The 26057-nt window shown below is 40.6% G+C and overlaps 1 protein-coding gene across 1 annotated transcript in view; it reads right to left on the reverse strand.

Annotated features, from left to right (window-relative positions):
- The window catches only part of dym (dymeclin), a 48706-nt gene that overhangs the window by 13162 nt on the left and 9487 nt on the right, over positions 1 to 26057 (reverse strand). The window contains exons 9-14 of the mRNA XM_072371727.1: positions 20299 to 20484; positions 19966 to 20144; positions 18598 to 18723; positions 18336 to 18449; positions 18125 to 18219; positions 13896 to 13995 (exon numbers count right to left, since the gene is read on the reverse strand). Of these exons, the coding sequence (XP_072227828.1) occupies positions 13896 to 13995; positions 18125 to 18219; positions 18336 to 18449; positions 18598 to 18723; positions 19966 to 20144; positions 20299 to 20484 (800 nt within the window). The remainder of the gene's footprint in view (positions 1 to 13895; positions 13996 to 18124; positions 18220 to 18335; positions 18450 to 18597; positions 18724 to 19965; positions 20145 to 20298; positions 20485 to 26057) is intronic.

Raw genomic sequence — 26057 nt, forward strand, 5'->3', positions numbered from 1 at the left:
GCTCTAACGTCAAACGTTTTACAGATACCACGTGGCAGCAATTTTCTCATCTAACACCCATTAGGAAGTAAACCATTATCTAATCCACAGAGGACATTTAAAAATAAAGGAATACAGAGTCTCAAATCTAATTTGAGATGATGGGTCCTTGGGATTTTACATTTGTGTGCGAGTGGTGTCAGTTTAAATATTTGGCCACTCTCGAGGCTTGTGGTAATTTCAGTTAATCATGAAATGGGTAAATAGTGAGAGATGATGGTGTATTCTAATGGAGATCTTCAAAAACCTGTGGTAAACCTATTCAACCACGATAGGATAACATTAATTTTCAACAACTGAATGGAACGATATTCTCATAAACTGTCATTTATCAGGAACTGAGCAAAAGAAGAAAATAAAAAAACCAACAGCAGTGTGACGCTCTGCAGCAAACTCTGGACAGATGAAGGTCTCTTGTCAGATGGTTAGCGCCACAATAACCTTTGACCTCCGTAACACAAGTGGAAGCTCTTGAAAAAACAGGTAAATAGCAAGCAAATTGCTTTGATCATTAATGGAAATCTATGCAGCAAGTTTAATCACATCAGACACTAAAAGGGGAGCTTGTGGTTTAGAAATAGAGATTCTTTGTTGTCCTTTAGTTACTGTGTTTATAACAATGCGTCTACAAGCCAGACAGACGCCGCTGTGACAAGATAAGGTCTCGCCTGGCATGTTCCATGGTGGCACATGTAGAAACAAAACTGCAGACACCGTGGGAAAATGAATAATCTTTAAAATGATAAAAACAGATGGCACAGATATTACCGAATACAGTTCAAGATGACGACTGATTTGCAGAATTGTGACATCTGAGGACATAGCGTTGCATAAGTTATCATTTATCAGTGGCATTACAGATTAACATGAAACAAAAAAAAAATGCAGTTTCCAAATTAATCTAAAACAAACAAAAACAAATGGACTCTAGTTGTTGCTTTCATTTTCCAAAGAGCAAAAGAATCAAATATAAGAGCCTCGCAATTTGATCAAATTAATTTCAAGAGAATTTAGAAAAGTGCAGCATTAGCTGCTTAGAAGCTTAACAACGTAACACCGGTTGTAGTGTATCATAATGGCCTTAATCTACAAACGGTACACAGTATCTTCTGCATCTTGTGCCGAACATAGCCAAAGGAGTTGGCTGGTCAACAGCTAAGAAGAGGCTGAGATAACAAAAGAGATCACAAGAGTCAAGAGCATTTAAAGGAGCTTAACTTAATGCAGTGCAGTTTTCATGAAATCAGTCTAATGGCTGACTGAACACAACACATTATGTAGCAGGTTTCAGTGCTGATCCTGGATCTGTTCGGTTTGAATGACTAAAACACTGTACATGCCTGCAAGTATTTAAGAATACACAGGAAATGTTGTTCATGTTGCCAACAATGAGCTTGAGCAGTAAGCTTCAACAGTGAGCTAATCTGAAGCCATACTGAATTCAGCCGTCAGAAAGTACTTTCCCACCTGAGCTCTTCCCAATGTGCGACGTCAAAACTTCAACTGATCCCACAAAACGCACGCAAAAGACTTGCAACTCTGATAATATCTGATGGGTGGAAACAGAGCAGACGCAGAGCTTTCCAGCAGTGGTTGTGCATCATCTTACACACAGACTGGCACTCTTCAGCTAATGAAAAAAAATGCAGACTTTAATTGACAAACCTTACATAAAAAGAGCTGAGAAGTGAAGTAAATATCAAACAAGGACTGGCATGTTAAGATAAAACTGGAACAAGTATATAAGCGAAACTATACACAATATTTCACTGACCCCTTCAGGCAGTATGTCTTTATTCACCATCTTTGCTATTCAGGAAGCCTCGCCTTAGAATGTACTCATCAGCAGCTTCCTCTGGGTTTACATCCTGCTCCACTTCAGGCTTGAAATGAGCATAATTGAACTCCTCTGAATGTAATGCAATTTCTTTTAATATATCAGAATAAGGAATTAGCAAACCTTCAGGACTGAAAGACAGGCTGTCTGCACTGTGAGAGTTCTCTCCAACTTCTGATTTACGTTCAGGGATTCATTTTCATGGTAACCATCACGGTTTCGATGATGACCTGCTTTGACCACGGATTCTGTGACACTATAGTCAAAACAGAAAACTGGCAAGACTGCTACTGCGAGCTGGTTTGAGGCTGAGATTCCACCTCCAATCTGGGCTAACCATCTGTAACAAAACTGCATGTGGTAGCAGTTTATATTCCATCCCCAGTGCCCTGCTTTGGAAACTAGTCCTTATCTTATAAATAACTTTGCTCGTTGTGTGGTTCTTATTCCTATTTATTTATTTTTTTGAATCATGCACAAGGACGCACACAATCAGCCCTGGAAGTAGTCAAGGGATTAAGATAATTGTAAATAGCTGTATTCTGTTGTGCACATACCGTGAATTAGAGTTGCAACACAGATGCCTAAGTGCATTGCACTGATTCCAACAAGCTGGCGAAGGAAGGTGTGTGGAGCTTTCACAAGCAGACATGAAGAGGCAGGGGGAAGGCAGGAGAGCCAGTGATAATGAGGACTGATTGTACGTCTGGAGGCAGAGGTGGCTCTCTGATCTTGACTCCAATGCCTAGCTAGACCTGCTCTCCTCTGTTCTGCAGTGGCAGGCCATAATTAGACAGAAAGCAGGGACACATATGGGAGACAACTGAGTAGGAGGAAGAGGAGGCATGGAGGATGGAAGACAGTGACAAAAATGGGAGCACAGAAGATGAGAGTAGGGGGAGTTGATGGAGACCATGATGAGGAGGAGGCTAAGGCAGGAGAGGAAGGCACAGTAGGAGTGAGGGATGCCTAGTGTGTTTGTTCTCTAGCTCAGCACCCAGCTTAATGAGATTAGTCTGGCAGGAAAAAAAAAATGCCACACTGGGGAATTCAGGTCACATGAAAATAGGCTAGCTAGACGTCTGCCTGGTCCTGCGTGTATGTTTGTCAAGTGGATGAGATTAAGAGGTCCATGGTCTACTTGAAACCCAGACAGGATTTAAATATCTCAGTTGCTCCTCCTTCTCCATTTCCACTTCCCACTCTGTTCCTCTGCTCTTGCTTTTCCCCCAAATGTACCTGACGTACATGCTTGAATGAATGCCATCATTAAGGCTTTTTCTTTTTCTCTCCCTCTACCCTTCTTGTCTTTGTCCTCCCCTAACATCCTCTTTTCTACTCATTCTCCCGCATTGATGTGCAATTTTCCAACCTCCCTGCATTGTCTTTTAGTCACAGCCACTCATGCCGCTATTCATCCTACTTTCTCTCCACCCCGGAAAACACAGCCCTCAGACATGAGCTGTATCATTAGACTCAATGATCCTGGTCCGTTTTACTTTTCACTATTTACATAGACATTACCATAAAGCTGCTTGTATATGCCTTTGAGAGCTTTTCTGTTCGTGTGATTCAAAAGCTAATTCTTCAACAAGCTTGGTCTGAATTAGGTAAGTCTGCAGGTGCATTTGACCTCTGCTAACTGTCTGACTATTGCAGAGTCTGCAGATGCAATCAATGTCTGTGTGTTTTTTAGCCAATCTATCACACCCCCTGCATGTCTATATGCAAATGTTTGTGTGTGGACAGGGTGTTTACAGACACAGACATGTAAATCCCCATAAAGTAGGAGCTGGCATTATTAAACCAATAGCTTAGTGATTTCCAGGTTGGCTCCTCTCCTCGTTGCAGGCTGTTGCAGGGCAGAAAAACCAGACATAGGGTGAAAGAGAACTGACAAAAGACTAACTGAAAAAGCAACCGGAAGAGGAAACTATTTCACAGAAAATGGTCATTAACTAAAGAAACTGACAAAAATGAACACAGATGTAGTTAGAAATGCAATGCAGTTTAAAAAAAAAAAAGAGTGGTTGAATGAGAGAAACAGAAGAGGGAGAGAAAAAAACAAAAAACTGCCACATGGACAGACAGACAGAGAGGGTCAGACTGGCTGAGTAGCAGCAGTCTGCTCTGTCTTTTGGGAGTTTTTTTTTTTTTTTTTTAAATGGGTCACTGTCTGACCTGCATTATGGCACCACAGCTATGTCATAATCACACCATTTTGTCAAGTATTATGCCCAGACCAGCCTCTCATTACCCCATAGCCTCACACGAGATGTATAAAACATCCTTTGTTGTGCGCGCGCACAGAATGAAGTAAAAGACAGCGTTGGACTTTCAGAACAACAGCAGCATCACTGCAGTCAGCTTTGCTTCTTTTTTGAGTGAAGACTGCATCACTGTGTGGGAAGATTGATCATATTTGCAGGCACATACCATATCATCATTTTCAATAAGCCAACTAATTTGCTGAGACTTGACAAGAGCGAGGGGGCTTGGGTGGAGAATGGAAGCAAAACAACAGTATCGTTAATGATGGCGCGTATATTAATGATAAAAAAGATGATGCCAGCGGCTGAAACAGCACTCTAGCAGATAGGTGGGCAATACTAATTGATCAGAAACGAGCTGTGCTCTGTTTTGCTGTACCACGATCACGAAAAGACCAAGGCGCAGCAGGGCTGCTCCAATTATCATTTGGAAGCAGACGATCATTAGAACCCCTGAGCACCTGCTGCCTGCAGGGGTGGCATTCCTGCTGCCCCAGAATGGATGCAGATAGAAGTAGAGCGCCAGACGATGACAGATATATATGCACATATTTATATAAAGACAGAGAGCGAGAGGCGCTAACAAGTAAATGACCAACTGGGTCCATCCTCTTCTTCACTTAGCTAGTGAGGAAAAAAAGAACGAGGCTAAGAGAGACTAAAAACAGAGATCAGTGAGTAAGTTAGCTCAGCTGGATTCTGACTTAATGAGACGAACACAGGGCCACAGACTTTTGAGATGGAGAGCAGCACATAATGAGCTGCTTAAAGAGTGGCAAATAGGTTAAGAGGTTACTTATATGTGATCATTTTATTCCACAGTAAATCTGGAGTGTGAGAGTTTTACAAATACCTGAACATCCATCACAACCAAGCCCTTTCCAAACAAGTTCACACAATGCTAATCGAGCCCATAAACCAAGGTAAATCTATTGGTATTGTGCAGAATACTGGACTTTAATCTAGTGTCTGTGACGACATACCTGTGTGGGTAGAAGCAGTGCATTTCACATAATCTACATGAAAACAGGGGCAACTGCAGAGAAGGAAATTGACATGGTGAAAGGAACTAGGAGTATGGTGGACCTGGAGGGACATAGATAATAAACTCTTTAGAGGAGGGATGTGCAAAAACGAATGGCAGCACAGATTATTATTAGCGTGACTATTGAATGAAAGAAAATTGGGTAACTACTGTGAGAAGGGGAAAAACAGTGTCCCAATTTGTGCTCTCATCAGAGGTCCTCATGAGTTCACGGAATGTAGCAGAAAATGTCCATCCACATGGATGGTCTGCACTGCAATGATGTTGCTACTCGTGACGGAGTAAATATCTTTTGAAAAGTTGTTTTTGACAAGGAATTTGTACATTTTTATCACTAATACTGAAATTATTGTAAACAGACAAAGGCTGAAAGCCATTATCACAGCCTGGCCTGGGTTCAACTCCTGAACCTGTGGCTCTTTAACATGACATCCATCTCTCTTTACTTGCATTTCTTAGTTTTTCCCACTGTTGAGTAAAGGCAACTAGAACCCTAAAACAAGAACAAACAAATGAAAAACAGAAGAAGGAATTTAGCTAAAAACAAAAAAGCCACAGTGTAAGATACAGTCAAAAAGCTCACTGGATTCATGTTGACTGTCAGTTGGTTGGCTCCGTTCACTCCTTTGGTCTTTGCAGCTCGTAAACATCTTTTACATACGAGATTTGGACTCAAGTTATTGTTGGCAGCATAAAGAAAATAATCCCATGCTTTGTGCGTTTTACTTCACCACAAACTGTGGAAGGTCTGTGACAGCACATAACAAACCATGACTTGAAACTTTTATCCATTTAAACCCAAAGCTTACTTCATTTGGAAACCATGACTTGATTTGATCTTATTTACTGGCGTTTCACAAACCACACCTTCGGGAGACTCTGCACCAAAAACATCTCTGGTTTTCAGAATGCGAGGATTGATGGGGATGCGCTGCTTTCTCCAAGCTTCCACACCTCTCGGCTCATGTAGAAGTGAAATGATGAGTCAAGAAGTCCAGTTTTAGTCATACAAGTGCAAAGAAAAAACAAAAGGCCTTGTACAATGGGCTCTATGGGAAATGTGTCGGTGCTTAGGGAAGTTAAATCATTTTATCTTTCATTGTGGTATTCAGTATTAAGTATTTGTTCCTAAAAATCAGTTAAAAACAACTGCAGTGCGCTGAAAGCCGCAGCGTGACCAGAACCTTTTTGTCTTACATTAGTCCCAGTGATAGCTAAGGATATGTTGAGCTATTCAAACATTTTTTTGCTGAACCATTCTGCATTTGTTTTTGTTTATTTTTGCAACAGCTGCTTCCCTCCAACTTTGCTGAGGGACTGGCTTCATTCAAATGCATTTTGACATGATAGTCAACACTAACCCCGCTGAGCTGATGCAGCAGAAAGTGTCCATCCACACACATGGTTTGCACTGCAACTCTACTAGATTTTTTGGATTTGATAAAACAAGCAACTCTTGGGAGGTCTGTTGGAATGAACTTTATTCATTTTTTAGGTGAATGACTACGTGAGTTAAAGCTTGAATACTAGAGAATTAACTGAAATTAGTATTTGCCAAATGCAAGATGTAAATGTACCTCTAACCAAAACCTGAAACCTAAAATCCTGACCAATCATTCCTGTGCTGCATTCCTGGACTACAGACCATTAGCCAAATCTCAGCTGCCGGCAAATACACAGAAGGCTTGAATGGTATCATACTCTAAATTGTGTAGGTGCCCTTTACCTTCCTCATCTCTGTACCAATCTCTCTCCTCTAGTCATTTTCATGCAGAATGACAAGAAGCTCTCTGTGTATGCACTATAACCTCTGAAGTGTGGTTAATGTACATCAGGCTGATGGCAGGACTGGCTTTAAATCATAAGCCCATAGGAAGTGTGACACGATAATGTAACATTCACATTTCAATCAATCGGCTCCTACTTTCAGGTAAACGATGTATGAAAAGACGCTGATCTCTGTCCTTGTACATTATGCACAACTAAAGTCTGTATGAGCCTCGTGGAAATAGATGACATGCACATGGACGGAAGTAAAGCCGGGTGATATGCCTGTCACATTTTATGCTCTCAGAGACTCGGAAGTTCAAAAATACTCAAGACTCCCATTAGGGAGTGAACCGTGAGAAGCCTCCTCTTAACACAGATAATGTCCAAGAAATTTTGTACAAAAAATTCTAAGCTGGCAGAATGGTAACTAGTGAAGAATGGAAACTAGGCCAACAACATGAATTTATAAGAATTATATTGTGAAAATATTTGATCAATGTTTTTGTTAACATGAACTTATATAGTTGTGAGCTGTAGCAGCTGTTACTATTAGCAAAAACTGTGCATTAACTTTTAAATGTAAATGTTCATGTATTGATAAATACTATCCAAAGCACACACTGGGGTGAAACAATGATTTGAGAACATACCATCATGTTAGGACTAAATATCACGATTACTGTACAAGTGACTAACATGTACGGGTAAAGCATGTTTAAAAATGTACACTCACTGAAGGCAGTGGGAAATAACAATCAAGTAAGGGAAAGATTATGCTGGACAAAATGTCGAATGACAAAAACAATGGAAATGAGTCAAAACTGAGCGCTGGAAACGATTCATCAAAATCTCGCAAAGTAACTGACCTCAGCAGCACAGTTTCTACTTGTCAACAGGCTACGAAAGCTTTAAAGGATGACTGTGGCTTTAGCCTCATAGGAAAGTGGCAAATTCCTGAAAGCTCTGATAATAAACAGAAGGCATAATGTTTATTATCTGCTGATTTATCCTCTGGCTCTGCTTTTCCCCTAAACAAGTGAAATGGTGCTACGAAGCTAATGCATGCGTCTACTCTGCCTATTAAAAAGAGATCACAGATTGTGACTCAACCAGGACACGTAAACACATCGGCAGGGTGGTCCAACATGCTTCTGGCAGAGTGTGTTTGTGTGTATGTACTTGTAGTCTCTTCCCAGAAATGTGCAACAGTAAACACACTAAGAGGCAGAGTAACATAACCATTACTACTGGCTGGGAGCATAAACAGCGAAACACAATGCAATACAATGCAATACAACACAGATGAGACTTCTGTCTTTGGATGTTTGTTTGTATATACATGTAAATACTGAGTTCCAATGCACATATCTCAACAGAGGTAAAAAAAAAAAGAAAAATCTATAATCAGATGTCAAAGAAGCTACAATGAGCAACCATGAGGCCTCATGAGTGCTGCTCTGCTTGGATTGAGAGCCTCTAGATGTTCCCTGAGGGGCTCAGGAGGCCCTAACCCTTCACTCTTTCTTCCCTGACACTAACCAGATACAGCAGCACAAACACAGTCGGGGACAGGGGGGTGTGTTCTGAGTCTGTATATGTCAGAGACAGAGACCGAGAGGCAGACATCAAGAAGGAGGGAGGAAATCAGACAAGGAGACAGAGCGAAAGAGGGAGACGTTAACACATAAGCAGAATGTGCCCAGCTTTAGCCCACAGCTTAGAGCATTTGATGATGTTTTTTCATATCCTCCACTCAGTCTCTCCCTCGTAAAGAGGCAATTACATGTACCGGACAATCCCACATTAAACAAACATTAGTTCTCTCTACAGAGCCAGACTCAGCCAAATTACATTGTTTCCAGATGCCTGTCACAAAAACACACTTAAACCCAACCTAAACCCCCCTCCTCTCTTCTCCTCCCTGCCCGCCTGCTTCTCCTCTTTCAATTGTTCTTTTCTCCTCACATTTCAATCCGTTTTATCTCTCCCTATGGTTCCCTAAACTTCCACACCTCTCATTCTTAGGTGCGGCTTTGTGAACAGCGCTGGAGCGGGCTGTTTTCAATTACACTGCCACATCCACTGTGAGAGGAGGAGAGGAGGGCCGGGATGGAGGAAACAAAGGAGTCGGCATGATGAGACCGCAGTGCTTCCGTCAGATGTCGCATCTTCCAAACCAATGACAGACCTTAGCCAGAACATGAGGTCATTATAGCTTTCCAGATTAAAAGAAAAAAAAAGTGCTATGCATGAGAATTCATGGATGTTTCAGTCTACGAAAACGATAGCAGAGGGTTCAAGATAAATGACACCTAATACCAAATATTTATCTTCCTTCTATACCAGTGTATTAAACATTCGACTGTTAAAGAATATAGAAAGAATAGCTTTGGTTTGCCTACTGTCTTATCAGTAGTCATAAAAAGTAAGTCCCTGGTGTCTTATTAGCCTCTGTTAAAAATAAACAGCTCACACTCTTCTGTAAAGCAGCTCGATTCTATTGTTTCAACTACATATTTTAGTTTTGTTGCCATGACAAAACTGAAACAATGAAGATTTTATACTGGGCTCTGAGAAACTGTGGATTTACACAAGAAACAATCAAATAAATAAGGAAATATACTCGGTGAGTTAAAAGTTCAGTCTAAACATTAGGGCTGCTTGTTACAGCTATTTTCAACACTGAGCACAGATGTAACATATCCACGGACCTCTGTTTGGACCTGTAATTGCATTTGTGTGCATCTCCTTTTAAAATTCCCAATAACTCTCGATAACACCTAGCTTTTGAGCACAATGTGTTTAATTGGCAATCAGTTGTGCATCAAATGACTGCAGCAGATGTGCTTTTTTTGTTTTCCCAATCAGCTCCGCTAAGTGCTGCCCAGACGGGACCACAACAATCAGGATGCTATGGTTAGGGCAACAAGAATGGCCACAGCTCAGTTTTTCTTTTGAGAAATGCCCGTTTCCCAGCAGTAACATCTCACATGAAGGGGTCCAGAACTGAAAGCAAAAACGTGTGGACAAAAACAGACCAGACTGATCAATTTTACTGTCTGTAAGACAGTTGGCAGCTCACTCTCTGTGCCACTGTGTGTGGCTGACATCCCTGGCAAAAAAAACAATACTCTCGCCCGATTATCTCAGAAAATGGTGATTATCAGAACAGGCTGCAGGACACAAGTGCAATGCCATCTCTTTATGAAGCTGTGTTATAAGCTTTCAAGACCAGTTGGAGTCATCTGAATAAACAGCTTAACTGGTTTGTTTGGGTGTACCCATGTTTTTAACTGGGTACACCCAACTGTTTTAACATCATACTTTTGTGTAAAAATGGCAGATGCCCAAAAATGTAGCCTAAAGATGTATTCACATTATGGAGCGACTTGTCCTTGTATTAGTTTTCAACTTTATACTATCTCATTAAAGAACATCAATACTTTGAACTAAATGCTGAATGGTTTGGATAGAGGTGGATAGCTTAAAATGATGGCAAGATGGATTCTCTTGTGATGGTGACCTCAAGAATATTCCTAGAATGCAACTGCCTTGTTAAGTGAAATGTGTGTAATCACTGAACCAACTGAGTCTGTACACAGCCTTATGAAAACAAGCCTACTCAGGGCAAAATACTGGTAACTGTGTTTGCCTTATGAGCAAGAAGGATGAAGTTATAATGTAGTCTCACAGAGGCATTAACGTTGAACAAAGCAATACATTGCGTAACAAGTGAACTAGACGGGACAGCATGTGGTTGTAATTCTGGGAAGGTGCACATCAGGCTACTGTGTAGCTATGGTTCAGGGCACATGGCCACGCTGCAGAAACATATGTATGCAGATTTAACAGATGATCCCATCAAGCTTAAATCTCTGCAATCAAACCTTTGTTATTTCTATTTCACCCCTGCAACCTACATCTACTGGAAAAATGGGAAAGAAAAAAAAAAAGGAGCTCAGATGGAGCAACTAACATGAGCTGTAATATAAAACCTCTAGTGTAGTCGATACAATAGCAATTTACACAGGCTGAGGCTCAATTAGCTTGATTAACAAGAGCAAATAATGTAAAAGATCATCAATGAGAATCGACACTAGACAGAAACATTCAAACTCCGACAACATTACTGAGATGTGTGCAACCTGACATATGGATAAAGCTAGTTGTTCCATTCAAAACTCATCCAGCATCCAAGACATATTTAAACACAATTTATATATATTTGTGTGTGCGCGTGTGTGTGTCCACAAGAGCCGAGAGCAAACAACACCGTATGTCCCCTTTCATCAAAATTTGTCAATAAAACTTGTGGCCTCTAGATGTGGATAGTAGACATGGGAACCAATGTCACATAGGGTTAGTGTAGTCTAAGCTGAAGAATAACAGCTATATCAGAAGAGTTTATAAGCACTGTCTTGAAAGTCTGTGACCCAGACTGGATGTCAGACACTTTTCAAGGAAAAGAAAACCCTTGCACAATTCCCATGAAATATGCCGAAAATTTGCCACATGCCCTTGAGCAACACACTGAATGTCTGACAAACGCAGGGGCGCTGTTGTATGGGTGACCCTACACTTTGACCTGCTACTCCTTGTGCATGTATTTGCCTTTTCTCTCTCTCTCCCGTGGGAAGAGCTGGCTGGAATGATATCTTTCACAGAGAAAAGTCAATCATACCGTGTGTTTTTTATATATATATTTTTTCTATTTTCAGGCATGTATAATGTGCAATTACGCTTGCATGTAAATAAAGCAGATAATTAAAATAAGCCCTGAAGGAGTTAGGGCATAAAAACAAAGCTAGATAATTGCATTTTATGTTTTTTTGAGTGTGTGCTTAAGTGTGTATAGAGATGTCTGTTTGTACAGACACTACATGGATGAAGGAGCATTCACATGCACTCATATTTCCCCAACACCTAAAGGCATCTGGGAAGGCTTCCTCCAAACAGATACATGTAAACACACATTTAACTAAGAACATGCAAATTAAATGAGACAGCCAGACAGAGAGGTGGACAGACAAACCTTAAGGTAGGGGTACATACAGTCATATTTGTTAACAGTCAACAGAATGTCCCAGTTATTTCTCAGTTAAGTACTTTATTAGTGATAGCTGAGGATGAAACAATAACTTAGATTTGCAAGTGGTTTTAAAATGTCAAAATGAAATATTCTGGCTTACTCTAAGCACTAATGCCACTTATTTAGCAAAATGTTAAAGGAACAGGAAGTAGATTGAATTCATCCAAAGACGACAAATGCCTGGATCTCTGAAGCTCATAACGTGAAATATCACAGCTTTCTTTTAACGTGTAAAAACACTCGAGTGAAAATGGAAAAAGTCAATTCTAGATTTATATAATGGAAAAACCTAAGGAAAAATAAAAGTCAGCCAATACAGTTTAAGGACATATTCTGCATTGTATAAACGGTTTAAAATATTTGCATCAGTAAATGCAGTCATGCATATGTAACTAGTAGAGGGCATTTCATATTACTTGGAAATGAGTAATAATTTGCTATATGGATTCATTCTTCCTCTTTAACCTGTGACTCGAGTGAGCTGTCGTTCTCATCTAAGATGTTGATCTCTAAGAGGAAACTCTTGAAGGTCAACTCTTGTTGACCGTCAGCCAAATCTCACATTTCTAGGAAGGTCTAAAGTATCCAGGCAAGTCAGTTATCTCAGAGAAAGAATAAGTACTAACATTCAGTGACACTTAGGATCTTTAAAGAATCAGACAATCTAACCAAAATACAAGAATACATTGAATACACAAACAGCAAGACTAATTCAAGTAAAATAATGTACAATTCACTGCTTTCCGCTCAGTGCAGCTGAGGATGTTGACTTCTGTCTGCATGCAATGCTGATCACACCTTAGGCCACGCTTCATTAAGAATTCTAATCAATTCTTAAATTCCGTTTAACTGTTAGATATGTGAGGTTTTATGATAAATAGGAACAGATGACAGAATAAGAACAAAGGTCTGGTTTAAGGGCATGTCCTAGTGTTTCATCTTTTTCCAGAGAATTACAAAGTTCTAGTGAAAATGTCTGTGAAAGGGCCAAGTTTTCCCTTAGAAGTCCAAAAGAAACAGCATAAAAACAAACAAAAAAAAAAACCACACATCGAGACGAGATACAATACAATACATGTGTATTACTCTTTCAGACCTGGACCTGGCAGGGAAATGTTCACCTAAGATTAATGTATCGTTAATTTGCTGCGATATTCACATTTAGCTTTATATCCAATTTCTTATTCTATTTGAATATTTTCATCCCTCAAGAAAGATGTCTTTGTTAAGCTCTGAGCTATTCACTATAACCAAGTGCAGATTCATGAGCTGTAAGAGAGTGGAATATGATGCCTGCCTGGGAACAAATAAATACGTTTAACTTGATGATGCTTCCTCACCTATTAATTCTGATTTCACTCTCATCAAGAATGCTGAACAGAACTGTGGAATTGATTTAAAAAAAAAAAGTCCCATGATAAATGAAAGGCTTGAAATAAATCCTGTGATAATCATAAGCTAATCTTGCTGCCAGCAACTGGTGATGAGTTCAAAAAGTCTCCGCCAGAACGTCCTAATCACAAATGTGTAACACATCTGGAGACATGCCCTTGCTACTTGGCTGATGGGTAAAGCTTTATATGTTGATCGACTAATGTCTTTACAGCTTACTCTTATCAAGAAGGCAAACAGGACCATTACTCAAATGTGAACTCTTTCTTTTAGGTAAAATGTTGATCTACTGGAAGACCTGCTTCAGATGTAAAGGCACGTAACCTCACACTTACTGAACTGTCCCAAATACCCATGTCAAATTCCTGCCCCTTATCCACGCAGACATATCTTGGCAACTATTAATAAACTTAGTGCAGATTAAGAGCAAGTGTGTGTTTGTGTTTTACTCACATAGTCTGGCAAGGCTGTGTTGTCTCCCTGTCTGCCTCTTAGAGACTGTGTTGCCTGCTCCAAAACCTTGTTGTGCTTTTTGGAAAGCAAAGCAAATAAACTGCAGGGGAGATACAGAAAGAAGGAGAAGAATGAGGACTTGGGCGACAGATGAAGGATACGCATTACTGGAGACCAAAGAACCCAAGTACTTAGTTGCTATTGAATAGAGTTGAAAAATACTTTACTAATGCCACTTTGCTGCAGCTGTAATTTGTTATAAGAAGCAGCCTGGTAACATCTGAGCTGATGACATCACATGCACATTGGTAGCAGCAGTGGATAATAAATAAAGTAGTTAGCAAAATAAAGAACACAAAGGAATTTTCTTGGTAAACAAAATGGACAGAAACTCATAGCCAAAAGTTTAATATCCAGGGTGCATGTCCAGAATTGTACAACATGTTTTAAACAAGCTCTGCAATACCTCTACTTTTACTCTTGCCGCTCTGTCTGAAGTCTCTATGTGCTCATATAGTCTGAAAGCCTAACAGAGAGGAGGTGGGGTTCAGAATATCATCCTGCAGCTACATTTTGCTGAAACATATATTATCGCATTCCTGATATTCCCACTATGTCTCTGTCAGTGCTCCAAGATTGTCCATTTGACTCGTCAATGATTTCCCAACTTTCCCCAATGACAGTCAAGGTAAAAAAAAACTGGTTAAACTTCCTCCTCCAATCTCTCTCTTTTTTGTTACTGCCCTACATCTGTGACATCTCATATGCAACTCATTTGGGTTTGGGTTTGGAAAAGTCTTAAAAAAAAACAACAAACAAACAAAAAAAAGATCTGCAGAAAATCTCATGAAGTCACACAGATGGATGCAAAATGAACAGAACTGCAGCAAAAGGCTGCCACTACAGTGGCACTGTTGTATGGATTACAGCACACCATTTATGTTGTAATTAATCTGCCAAAAATACTGAGGAGACCTTTACAAAATGCATCTCAACTGAATAAAGAAGAATATTAAAGCCAGGCCTGTTTTGATTTCTAAATGAAGCTTTAAGAAATAATGAATACAAATGAGTCTTGAAATAACAAACTAATCATGAAATGTGCATGAGATCATCTTAAAAATCACAAGTTAAAGTACTACAGATTATGAGTAATTTATGCCAAATTCTGATTGCAACTCCCTTTTTTTGAATGATCTTTTTTCCCCCCCAGTATTTGAACAAGTGTGTGCTCCTCGTTTTAGTCTGACTTGTTCTGCTGTGCGTGTGTGATGCTGCATTATGGCTACAAACATCAAGCCAGACTGCCTGTGTGACCTTGGGTTGTAGCAACAGAGTGGGTCAGTGCACACATCACCATTAATGCAGCATTCACGTCACAGCAGACTGACTCACATGTTCGGTCGCATCAGGCACCTAAGAAGAGGCACATTTCGCTAAAGAAGATTTGCTTTAATGCCTATGACTCTCCTCGTTTGCCCACGGGGGAACAGATCTTTGATTTGTGTGTTAATAAAGAAGAACAAAACTGAATACATAAAATACAATGAGTGCAAAGGGTTGGAGGAGCTCAGGTACACAAAGAGAGCTCTGATAATCCCTTTTCGAGCTATACATGTCCATCTATCAGCACTGGAAACACACATACTCGCGCTAGCACACAAAAAAGCCTGTAGCAGTCTTTATCTAAAGGTATCAGAGCAGCTATGTGGAGGTCTACCTGTCATCTTCAGATCAAATGTCAAAAGCTCTTTCAGCCTCAAATACTCAAGGAACTGTTGTTCTATGTTATCATTTGTGTCCTCCCTTTCACATGAGAGACCACCAACCAAGGTCCACCTGGGATTTTAACTCCCAATATGCAGTGTGAGTAGCTGGCCCTGTCCTATCTGTCAGTTAAATTGAGGCAGTGATGGACACGGCCCACAATGATCCTAAAATCTGTTATGAAACTTAAGTAATGACAGACATGGTTCAAGTAGACATACTCAAGATGTGAAGGTGCTCTTTGTACACCAGACTAGTGGATTCCCTTATCCAGATGCACTGTGCAATTTTTACATAGCTCTTTAGTTTTTTGAAGGCTTGCAACATTTTATTGCGGCAAGCTGTGTCTCTATTTTAAGGTTAATCAAGCTTTGAGATAACTTCTGAAATATAATCATTTCTGGAAATGCAAAACAGTCCAAAGTTGCTTAATTATCTTTCACCGAAAATAGTCAAGAGATAGTGCAGAGTTGTGCACAGGAAGTTGCAGCAGGGCTTGGATGATATACTTAAAGCAGATGGTCGATGCAGCAAATTATGTTTCCATCAATCCTTCATCTCTGTTTCTCATTGACAACGCCAACTTTTACATCTTATTTTCATTTATTTTAGCAGACACATTTATCCACAGCAACACATAAGCTCTTTCCAATTAACAATAAGTCATTGTTAAAGGAAATATATACTATTATGCGCTTCTGAATGTTCTTTTTCCCCTTTTATGTGCACATAAAAGATTTGCACAGTTTCAAAAATCCACGCAAAAGGGATTTATTTTCTTCCACTGAACACCCCGTGCTTCTGTTCCACCTGATGCGCTGTCCAGATTTTTCATCTTACTACTTATCCACAACTCGATGTAATGGCTGTTTGGTGGCTAGTCAGATGTGCCTCAAACAAAGAATGAGCACCTGCTAGCTCTGACCAATCAGAGCGGACCAGACCTTGTGGAAGGTGGACCTTAAAAACACATGAGCTAAGTTTGAGTTTGAGTTTTTCAGACCGAAGATGGAGAATGGAGCGGCAATGTATATTATGGGGAAAAAAAGGCTTATTTGAAGCATATTAAGCTATTTGAATGGATCCCAGAATAAAATTATGATCCTGAGAATGAGTCATTTGGACTCTTTAATAACTTCCTGAGGGATTAAATTTAAAAAGTGGATTTATTTGAACAACTGTGCGAGTGAATGCAATCAGTCAATTCTTTTGTTGTTTGATAGATGGGAAATAAAACATTTTGTCCACACTGAGAAAATGAAAATTCAAACTGAATACTCCAAAAGGGAACCAAAACAATGAATTGATTCATTTATCGAAATAATTGGCAAACATAATCATTAGCTACTAACCTACGGTGACCTGCATCATGTCTGCTGAGTCCACAGACTTCAGAGTGAATGAGCTTGTCGCAGTGCAGGAGAGAAACAGCATAATGCTGGACGGCAAGGATGGACATAAAATAATAAGGAAGATGTGTGGTCATGGTGGGGACAGTAAATCAACCCGCTGCTGCCTGTAAATAAACAGCAGCAGCTACAATTCTCTCTGAGAGTCAATTATGGAGCAGAGTTCAGCGCAGCCTGGCCGACATTTGGAAATTCCTGGCAGGAAATTCCCTTTATCTTGCAGCCAGCCAGCTAGTTTAGCCCAGCCCGAGCCATCGCAGTCATCATCATTATCATTATCATCAGACATGGAGTCAGTTGCCCAACATCACTACCGGACTAAAATGTTCACATTCACAGACAGTGTTCTTCTCCGACTCAAAACACCAGAGTCACAGATATGAAGAGAGACACAGGCAGTGAGATAAGAGGATCCTTGAATGTGCATGAATGTGCGCACGTCTTCAGGGAAGGAAACATTCCTTCCCGTTGGCCTGGAGCTAACAAACAGGCATGAATGACTTGATGTCTCTTTGTGTGTGTGTGTGTGTGTGTGTGAGTTGGACCTTGTTCTCTTCCTCCGTCTCCTCATGAGTCAAACCCTTCCCCCAATTTCTTTCATGTTATGTAATGTTCTTATCTGCACATGCACACAGCTCTATAAAAGCTTTGCAGCCTCTGTCAGGTAACTTAAATGATAAATATTCACATTAATGAGGGTGTTTAAGTGTGTATTAGAAGCTCAATCCTTCCCCCCCCCAAATCTTGTCTGTTTTATAGCTTCACAGACAATTGTCCCGAGTTCTGACGCTTATAAAGCAGCAGCTGAAAAAGTTGAAATACCCAGCCATATAACAGCAATGTCAGAAAACACGTCACTTGTTAAGAGTCAGGCTGGCTGAGTGATGTGAACAAGAGGCAATGCACTCAGTTGAAAATAGACTTTAAACTTTGGCATTCAAACTGCTGGGATAGTTTGCATCAAAAATGATCTGAAAGAAGAACAGAGCCTATACTTAAAATAACCCATTGTTCTCTGTTCTGCTACATTTGTTTTTACACCCGTGTCCTTACCTGATGATGCGCTGGGCAGCGTACTGGTGGAGGCATCGAAACTGGGCTGACATGTTGGCAAGTGCAGCGAGACAGTTGGTGTGTAGGTACTTATCCTGAGGATGAACACAAAACAAACACACAATAATGAACGTTGAACAAGGATATTCCTGAAGAATCGAATCACTAATTTGGTGCATGAAATGTGTGCCTGAATGCGTGTTCATTTTACTCTTGTCCGTGTCATGTTGAACTGGATGGTGCGGATGACCACCAGGATGAGCAAACTGCCGAGTGAAATCTCTGTCAATGACCTCTCCGTGTACCATGTGATGTTCTTCAAGACCTGTGAGAGCGAAAGACGGACAGGGATGACACGTTCCTGCCGAAAGCGTCAGGAGCGGCTGACTATAATCCCCGAGACTGCAAATGATGAATGGTTTTCCTGACAGGAGCTGAGGTGTGACATGTGCTATAAAAGGTGAGCTACCTACCACCTCATGGATGGAGCGGTTGAAGGCATCATCCTCTGTAAGGATGAGGAGAATAATGAGGGCCATGTAGACATGATGAGAGTTTCTGTCCTCTACATGGTAAAGGATCTCGAGGATGGGCAACACCTAAGAGAAAGAATGAGAGAGCAGGAGAAAGAGCTCAGTATACGTGTCGGTTTAACTCTGTTATTGTGCTCGTTCATTTTTTATGTGTTAGTTTGTCGGATGATCAAATGATTTATTCATATAGAGCCATTTGACTACAAATGTCATCACCAAAAACATGACCCATGTAAATGTACTGATGAAGTATGTCCAATAATTGTCTTTGAGCAGTAAAATTAGTTACAGGCCAACAGATGGCAGGTACATTTCTTTACCTCAACTCATTGACTCTCCTTAACCAGTTATTCCAAACAGCACAGCCTGATAGGGGGCACATGCAAACAACAGACGAATGGAATCTAAAATTCTACAATGAATGCCACAGCAGAGCTAAATATCTACTCAGCGAAGCAGAATCTAAACACATTCCAAAAAGCCTTTTTTTTTTTTTTTTTGTATGAATCTATATATGGAAATGACTGCAGCAGATGGCAAAAGTGATGAGCTAATGACAACAGCGTCCAAAAGATTTACTGCTCAGACTAGAGCCAAAGCATGGTGAGCAATGCATATGCACAGTAGCAGTGTAAGCTCATTATGCTGTCGTGCAGTGGTGCTTTACTGTTCAGCAGAGAAAGAAGCTCGACTCATTAGCAGCCCCCAAATTCAATAAGCTCAGTCTAGATCTGTTGATAATGGTATTTTATAGAAGGTATGAATAGGGGGGCTGGCACAGACGGGTCAAACAGGAGAATTTCATCGTGCTAAAGATTCAAACTTGGTTTTCTGCAAGTCAACAGGCTGCCATAAAGTCACTGTGGATTTTTGTTTCAGGTAATTTGGTTGGTGTTGCCACTTACGCGTCTCATCCAATAAGACCAAGCGGTGTAAAAGAGCTTCATTTGTGAGTCTACCACTTCCATATGTACCTCCAGAGATTGATTTTCATTCACTAAATGCCTTCATACACATTCTACTTTAAGGAAAAACTGGCACCGTCTCACATGTACAGAAAAGCACCAGCTGCCACTGCAAACATCTTGGTCTGTTTACCGAACCGTGACGTTGGTCCTGGATCAAACAATTTCATGGCCATACCCATGTGTGTTTGGGGGGGGGACTGTATAATGAGTTTTAGTAAACATAACCCGTCTCACACTTAGATGGATTTTTTGGTGGACATTTTTACTTCCCCTTTGCAGAAAATATAAGATTGCACCAAAAATAATTAGATCAGTGTCACTTCATGCCTTTCTCACCCACCAGATTGTCCATGTCAGTTCTTGACAGCATGTACGTCCTCATGTTGGCATTCTGGTGTAGCAGGGTGTACAGTAGTAGCGTGGCTTGGTCAGAGCGCTGCTGCTCACACAGAGCTGTGTACAGACTGTTGAAATTGATCTGGAAAGTGTGAGGTTGCTCCGCAGGCAGGGACGATGTGTCTACACGGAGAAGGGTAAATATTGTCTGAATTATCCCTAACATTGCTTCAGCGTCCTCTGGCACATGTTAGACATTCAGACAACTGTCTCAAATATGTACAATGGATACATTTAAAAAAAAAAATAAACAGTATTTCTTGTGTACATTTATTACCTTGTGTGTTTCTGAAACAAGTGATAGCCTGGCGGTAAGGGTTGGGCCACTCAGGCCCATCTGTCAGATTGGCCAGTACCAGCAGCAACAGAAGACTCTGACTGGATAAAGGTAAGGGGTTCTGTTCCTGGTCTATCGCAGCTTTGCTGCCAGCTCCACCCAATGTAAAGACACTCCAAAGACCACCTGCAGGGAGAGTGAGATGCAAGTAGTGCAAAGATAAAAAAAAAAAATATAATAACACACCCAAAGAACTTTAATTTCTCTTTCCATGACTTTGGTGTTTTCTTATTTGAATAACTGCATTTCATTTAAACCTGCGATAAGCAACACTAAAGACATCAATGGTGCCATTACGTTCTTATACAGCAGGGTAATTCACTGTAGGCATAAACTATAAATCATAATGGAAAAGTGGTCAATTAAAGTCAACAACAAAAATGTCAAAGGCAGTGGAGGAAATCTCACTGGAAAGAACAAAGCACAAGGAGGACCACTCTCAATCAATTTTACAGTCAAGAACGTGAAAGTGAATTTCTGAATAATAGTAAACGGTACACAAATATAGAGTACTGAGAAGTCGGTGGAGGTTTTATCCCTGCTGAAGCCAGCGACTGATCTGGCTACCGATAAGGTGGCGCTGGTACCTGAGAGGCCGGCGGTAAGAAACGCGATGCCGACTACTCAGTTTAATTCAGGCATCTAACCAGAACATCACTGACTCGGCTCGTCACTGGCACTTCAAGAGGACCGCGACCAAGTTAGCTTCTGCTGGCAATCTAGTCCTCAAACTAGCCGCTCCACAATCTGGAGCGCTCTCTCGATTTTACTTAAAAGATTAATGCGTTGAAATGGTCCAGAGCGAGCTGACATGCAAAGTTTAAAGCGTTACTCTGTCATTTCCTCCAGTTTACAAAGACAAGTGTTAGACTATAAAAGTTCTTCCTGAGGATAAGCTACAAAAATACATATCCAGCACGATTACATGCATATGACTATGTCTGGTTTTAAAAAGTAGGACACATGAGTTATCACCTATGGTTAAAAAGATCAACATTTCTTTCCCCACAATTGGCCTCATACTTAGCATTGCTGGCATATCAATGATCAGAACCGTAACTGGCTTCGGCAAGGTTATGGCCTTTTCAGACTCCTCAGTGGTCTGCATTTTGTTATTTTTGCTTCACTGTGGCAACAAATTACCAGATACAACTCAATTCATGGGCCATTTAAAGCAGGATCAATAATTATGGATGCTGCCCGTGAGAGGTGCCGTGGAAACAACTCACGAGCATGCCGAAGCAGCTAAGATTAACTGTAAGGTGTGGCATTCTCAGACAAGACTGAATTCAATCTTCAAGGATTTGATGTTTCAAATTTGTTGTGGCGTGAGCCAAGAAGAACTGCACACAGAGAGTACTAAGGGTGGAAACCATTGCCAGGCACCAGATGAAAAACCGTTTTGGCAGTAGAGAATTAACCTTTTAGAACAGTCCCACCAGTGCCCTGACCCACATCCCACAGATCGCCAATGGTACTACTTTCTTTTTTGGAGGGGGAAACTGTATCCGAACTTCCTAAAGTTTACATAATGCACTTGTGTGTCAATGCCTTTATATGTCCAACATTTTTGGGGCAACATAAACATTCATCTGGAGTCTCGTCTTTTCCCACCTGACAAATGTCAATTCAGTATTTACCCTTGTTGGTCACTGCTTCTTGTCTGCAACCGCCTGAGGAAATCTGTGGCTTGAGCAGCTATACGCTCTGCTTTGCTCAGTACTTAGCCATAAACTGTCTGTGTTTTTGGCAGAACAGCATGTGTACGTAGGGTTTTTTTTTAAGAGATATTTTTTTGCTAAAAACAGCTCCCTTTGGAGCTGAAAACGATGCTGTGAGCAGTGAGCGTGAACCAAAACAGTGAAGTTGTACGCCAGACAGATAAATGATGAGCTAAAACTCACTATGCAGCCATGTGCAGACGAAGGGAGGCGTTACTTCTCAGTATCATTCAGCACAATGCCATCAAAAGAATATCAGTAACTGTCACTTATGCACCTTTGTGTGCCTTTGAATAAGCACACCTTCTCTTGGTTGGTCTTCAGTGGATCTGAGTGGGAATCGGCGAAAATGAGCAGTAATGTTGTATAGTCAACCTTTTTTATAGAAAGCACTTAGGTTACAACAAAAGTGACAGCTCTTAAGCTTTGCAACTGATTAACAATTCAATGGAAAATTAACTGCAAACAAGTCTGAGCTCTCAGACTGATTTAATCACAGCCAGAGTGAGCACAATGGAGTCGCACACAATGCTTTGCAGCACCTGAAATTTGAAACAACATAGACGGCGCCACAGTACAAAGAGAAACTGGAACCACAAGTCAAATGAAGTGGGCTAAGTTTTTTTTTTTTTTTTGTGTGGGGGTGAGAGACAGATGAGACAATTTCTTACAGAGCAACTGAAGAGCTCGGGCTTTCAAGCATTACAAGAAGCGCGAGAAACATGAACACCAAGGTACACAGAATACAGTCTCTGGCTCCTGCACGTCTAGCCACACAGAATGCACGACCGAGCACTAGTGGGAGGCAGTGCGAGTGTGTTGTAGGTCTCCACTGATCAAGCTACTGAATTTGAGGAGAAGCCAAGGCGATTTGTTGCCATCTAGAGGTGAACGCTGGAGAAGCAGAACACAGCTCTGGGTGAATTGACACATTTTCTGCTTGATGGAAGCATATTTATGAGCTGTCCAGATCCCTCCTGTGTCATTTTTTATTAACTTATTAAACCCGAAGCAATGATATAGGAGATTAGTTTAAACATTAAAAGGGGCGATAGGCTTTATGCACACGAGCATCCAACTACTAGTGTTAATACTACCCTGGAGATTGCTATTAATTTGATCCTAAATTTAATCATTGATTAAATTAAATGAACTAAAGAAGAACACGACAGGTCACGTCTTTTCTTTGGAAAGGAAGAAAACAGAAGGAAGGACAAGCTTATGATTGGTTAAAAACTAAATAATCTCTTTAACAAGTACACAAGATGAAATAAGAGTTTTTAAAACACATTTTATCCGGGTTCTCCCTTTAGGTTTATATGTGGGTTTATACATAAATCCACAAATTGCCAGCAAGGAGTTACAGTAGCATTTGAGGTCATTTTAGTTTGTATGCGATTCCAGTTAGGAAGAATGGGAATTTGTTTATATGTGGGTGAGAGGATATCAACAAAGTGCTTTTTAAAAAACAAAAAAAAACAGAGAGAAATGACATTATGTGCAGTCTGTCTCTCTCTGGACTAACGTGATGATCGTCTTTCTCTCAACTGGTTAGAAACAGAAGTGAGAAAAGACTAGATATGGCGTGAGCTGTGACTGAACTCTGTTCATCACATCACTGGCACCACAGTGACTGGCTCGACAGTGTCAGGGAGCCCAGTCTGGCAGGCACATTTCCTGCACTCTCACACACTGTCACACACACACACACACACAGAGCTCTATTTTACCTTTGTGGGTGCCATTTGTTATCAGTCTGGCTCGGTTCCCTCTGCCTGTCTGCTTGCCCACCAAATAAACCCAATAATGCTACAATGCTTAGGCTGCTCCGGCCCTGGCTAGCTGCCCGGTGGAAAAAGAGGAGGAGGACATGATGAGGAGGAAGAGGAAAGTGATGAAAAGAGAAGGTCACATGCTGACACAGAGGCTGGTACACTGGACTCCAGAATTTGGGTACATTGAAGGATTTCTGCTATGAGACAGGCAAAACATCTGCACCTTGAAAAGCATTTTCCCTTGCAGCTGCTTTTTAGAGTCCACGCATCTTTCACTCCACCAAATCCAAATCTGCTTGATGACATTCACTCACCAAGACCCCAAACCTCTTATCGAACATCACACCATCCAATATATACCCACACACACACTCAGGTGGTAAATTTAATGATTCAGTCATGATCACACTAGTAAACAGAGGATTGGATCAATATTGCCCCAGTTACCTTTGACAATGTTACAGCAGGTCCTTTTTTCACTTTAAATTAAGTGGACACAAACCCAGGAATGCAGAATTGAGGAATGCAGCACCTGTTTTCTGGTGCTGCAGTTCAAAGCCAACAAACACGACAACAGGCCGGATGAAAACACATGTAGCGTTTCTTTCAAAAGAGACTACACCTCTGTGAAATGCCAGGGCTGGAAATGATTGCACGGAGTTGCAGCTGATAACGAGACACGCTATGCTCGCGAACACAGACAGACACAATGTGCTAATTCTTTACTTGCATAACTGTAAATTAACCAGAACATCGGGGCTTTAGGCCAAAGCTTTGGCCAAGCATGCACATCAACACACACATACACATATCCCAGAGTTCTGACGATCATCCAAAAACACAAGTGGCGCAACATGCTGTGCAGACGATAAACAAACACACTCTTCCAACAGAAATAAGAAAATATTCTGATAGGGCTTTTATCCAAATCCAATCCAAAAGGCTTCTAACATAAATATATGACATATTAGCATTTAACAAACTTAGTTTTTAATGGTTATCAAAATAAAAAAGATACCGAAATTCACAGTATGAGCTGACTAACAATGATTTAACACACTGGCATGTTGATATGTTTGCAGATCTGTCGTTAAGTGATTATTATGTGAGAGCAATATGGGACAGAGGGTTTGTTCAGGAATGACCTTTATGTGTTTGAGGCAGTTCTATACCTCTGTGGGAACCTACTCAGACACGCCAGCAGCACTAATCTAGGGATAGTAATACTGACTGAATCACCTTTTTGGTCCAGACTGAAATGTCTGCTGGCTCGAAAGGTTGTCAAAACATTTCCAGTGAAATGCTGCTACCACCGATGATGGAGTGCCTTGGGAATTTGATGCAGACATGCGAGTCCCTTATGGATGAAGCGTAATCAATCTGGTTATTTCCAAACTTTCAACTAATCAAAGTAATACTTCAGTGGATGAAACAACTCGTGCCTCAGTTATACTTTCTTATGCTTGTACAACAGCAAATGGCATCAGATTTAAAGAAAACAAGATAAAGTTTGGCACAGGAAAGGATGGAATAAAGTGCGGTTTCCGTATCGGAATAAGGCTTACGGTGCATTAGGAATAGAGATGAAGAAAAGAAGAGGAGGCCAAAAAGTTCCGAGTTGCCAGTCTGGGTGATAATCTCCCCTGCAGACGCTTGCTCAATCACAGACAGCAGAATGTTTGACAGGAAGACAAGAAGAGACATCTTATCCCTCAGATATTGAAACACCAAGGGAAATCAAGAACTGCTTCGCCTTGGTTGCGGGGGAAAAAACAGGCTGCTCTATGATCAAAGTAAAAAAGGCAAATGTGATTTTGTATTTCACCGACATGGGTGTGTTCCACATTTTAATCAGACACTATTTAATAAAGACCATCATATTTGCTTTGACCGTGTCAAATTCAGGATAAACGATAAAGCCAAGAGCTACACTTTATACTCTTTCAGTTACACTGGCTTCCATGTATTTCTCTGCAACAAAAAAAGAATAAATCAGTAAATAAATAACCAAGTACATGAATGAAATGATCTGAAGTTAAATCTCTCAAAACCGCTAATATAATTGTTGTTAACGCTACATCATTAGACTGATTTTAAAGTCTGTACTGCAGGAAATCCCAACAGAAATGCATCCTTGTAAATGCAGACTGTATATGCAATGACTTAGATTACATAAGTCAACAACATTTCAAGGGTCTATTTA

This window comes from Leuresthes tenuis, unplaced genomic scaffold (genome assembly GCF_036924035.1).
Source record: "Leuresthes tenuis unplaced genomic scaffold, fLeuTen1.0.hap1 SCAF_19, whole genome shotgun sequence".
NCBI classification, from domain to species: Eukaryota; Metazoa; Chordata; class Actinopteri; order Atheriniformes; family Atherinopsidae; genus Leuresthes; species Leuresthes tenuis.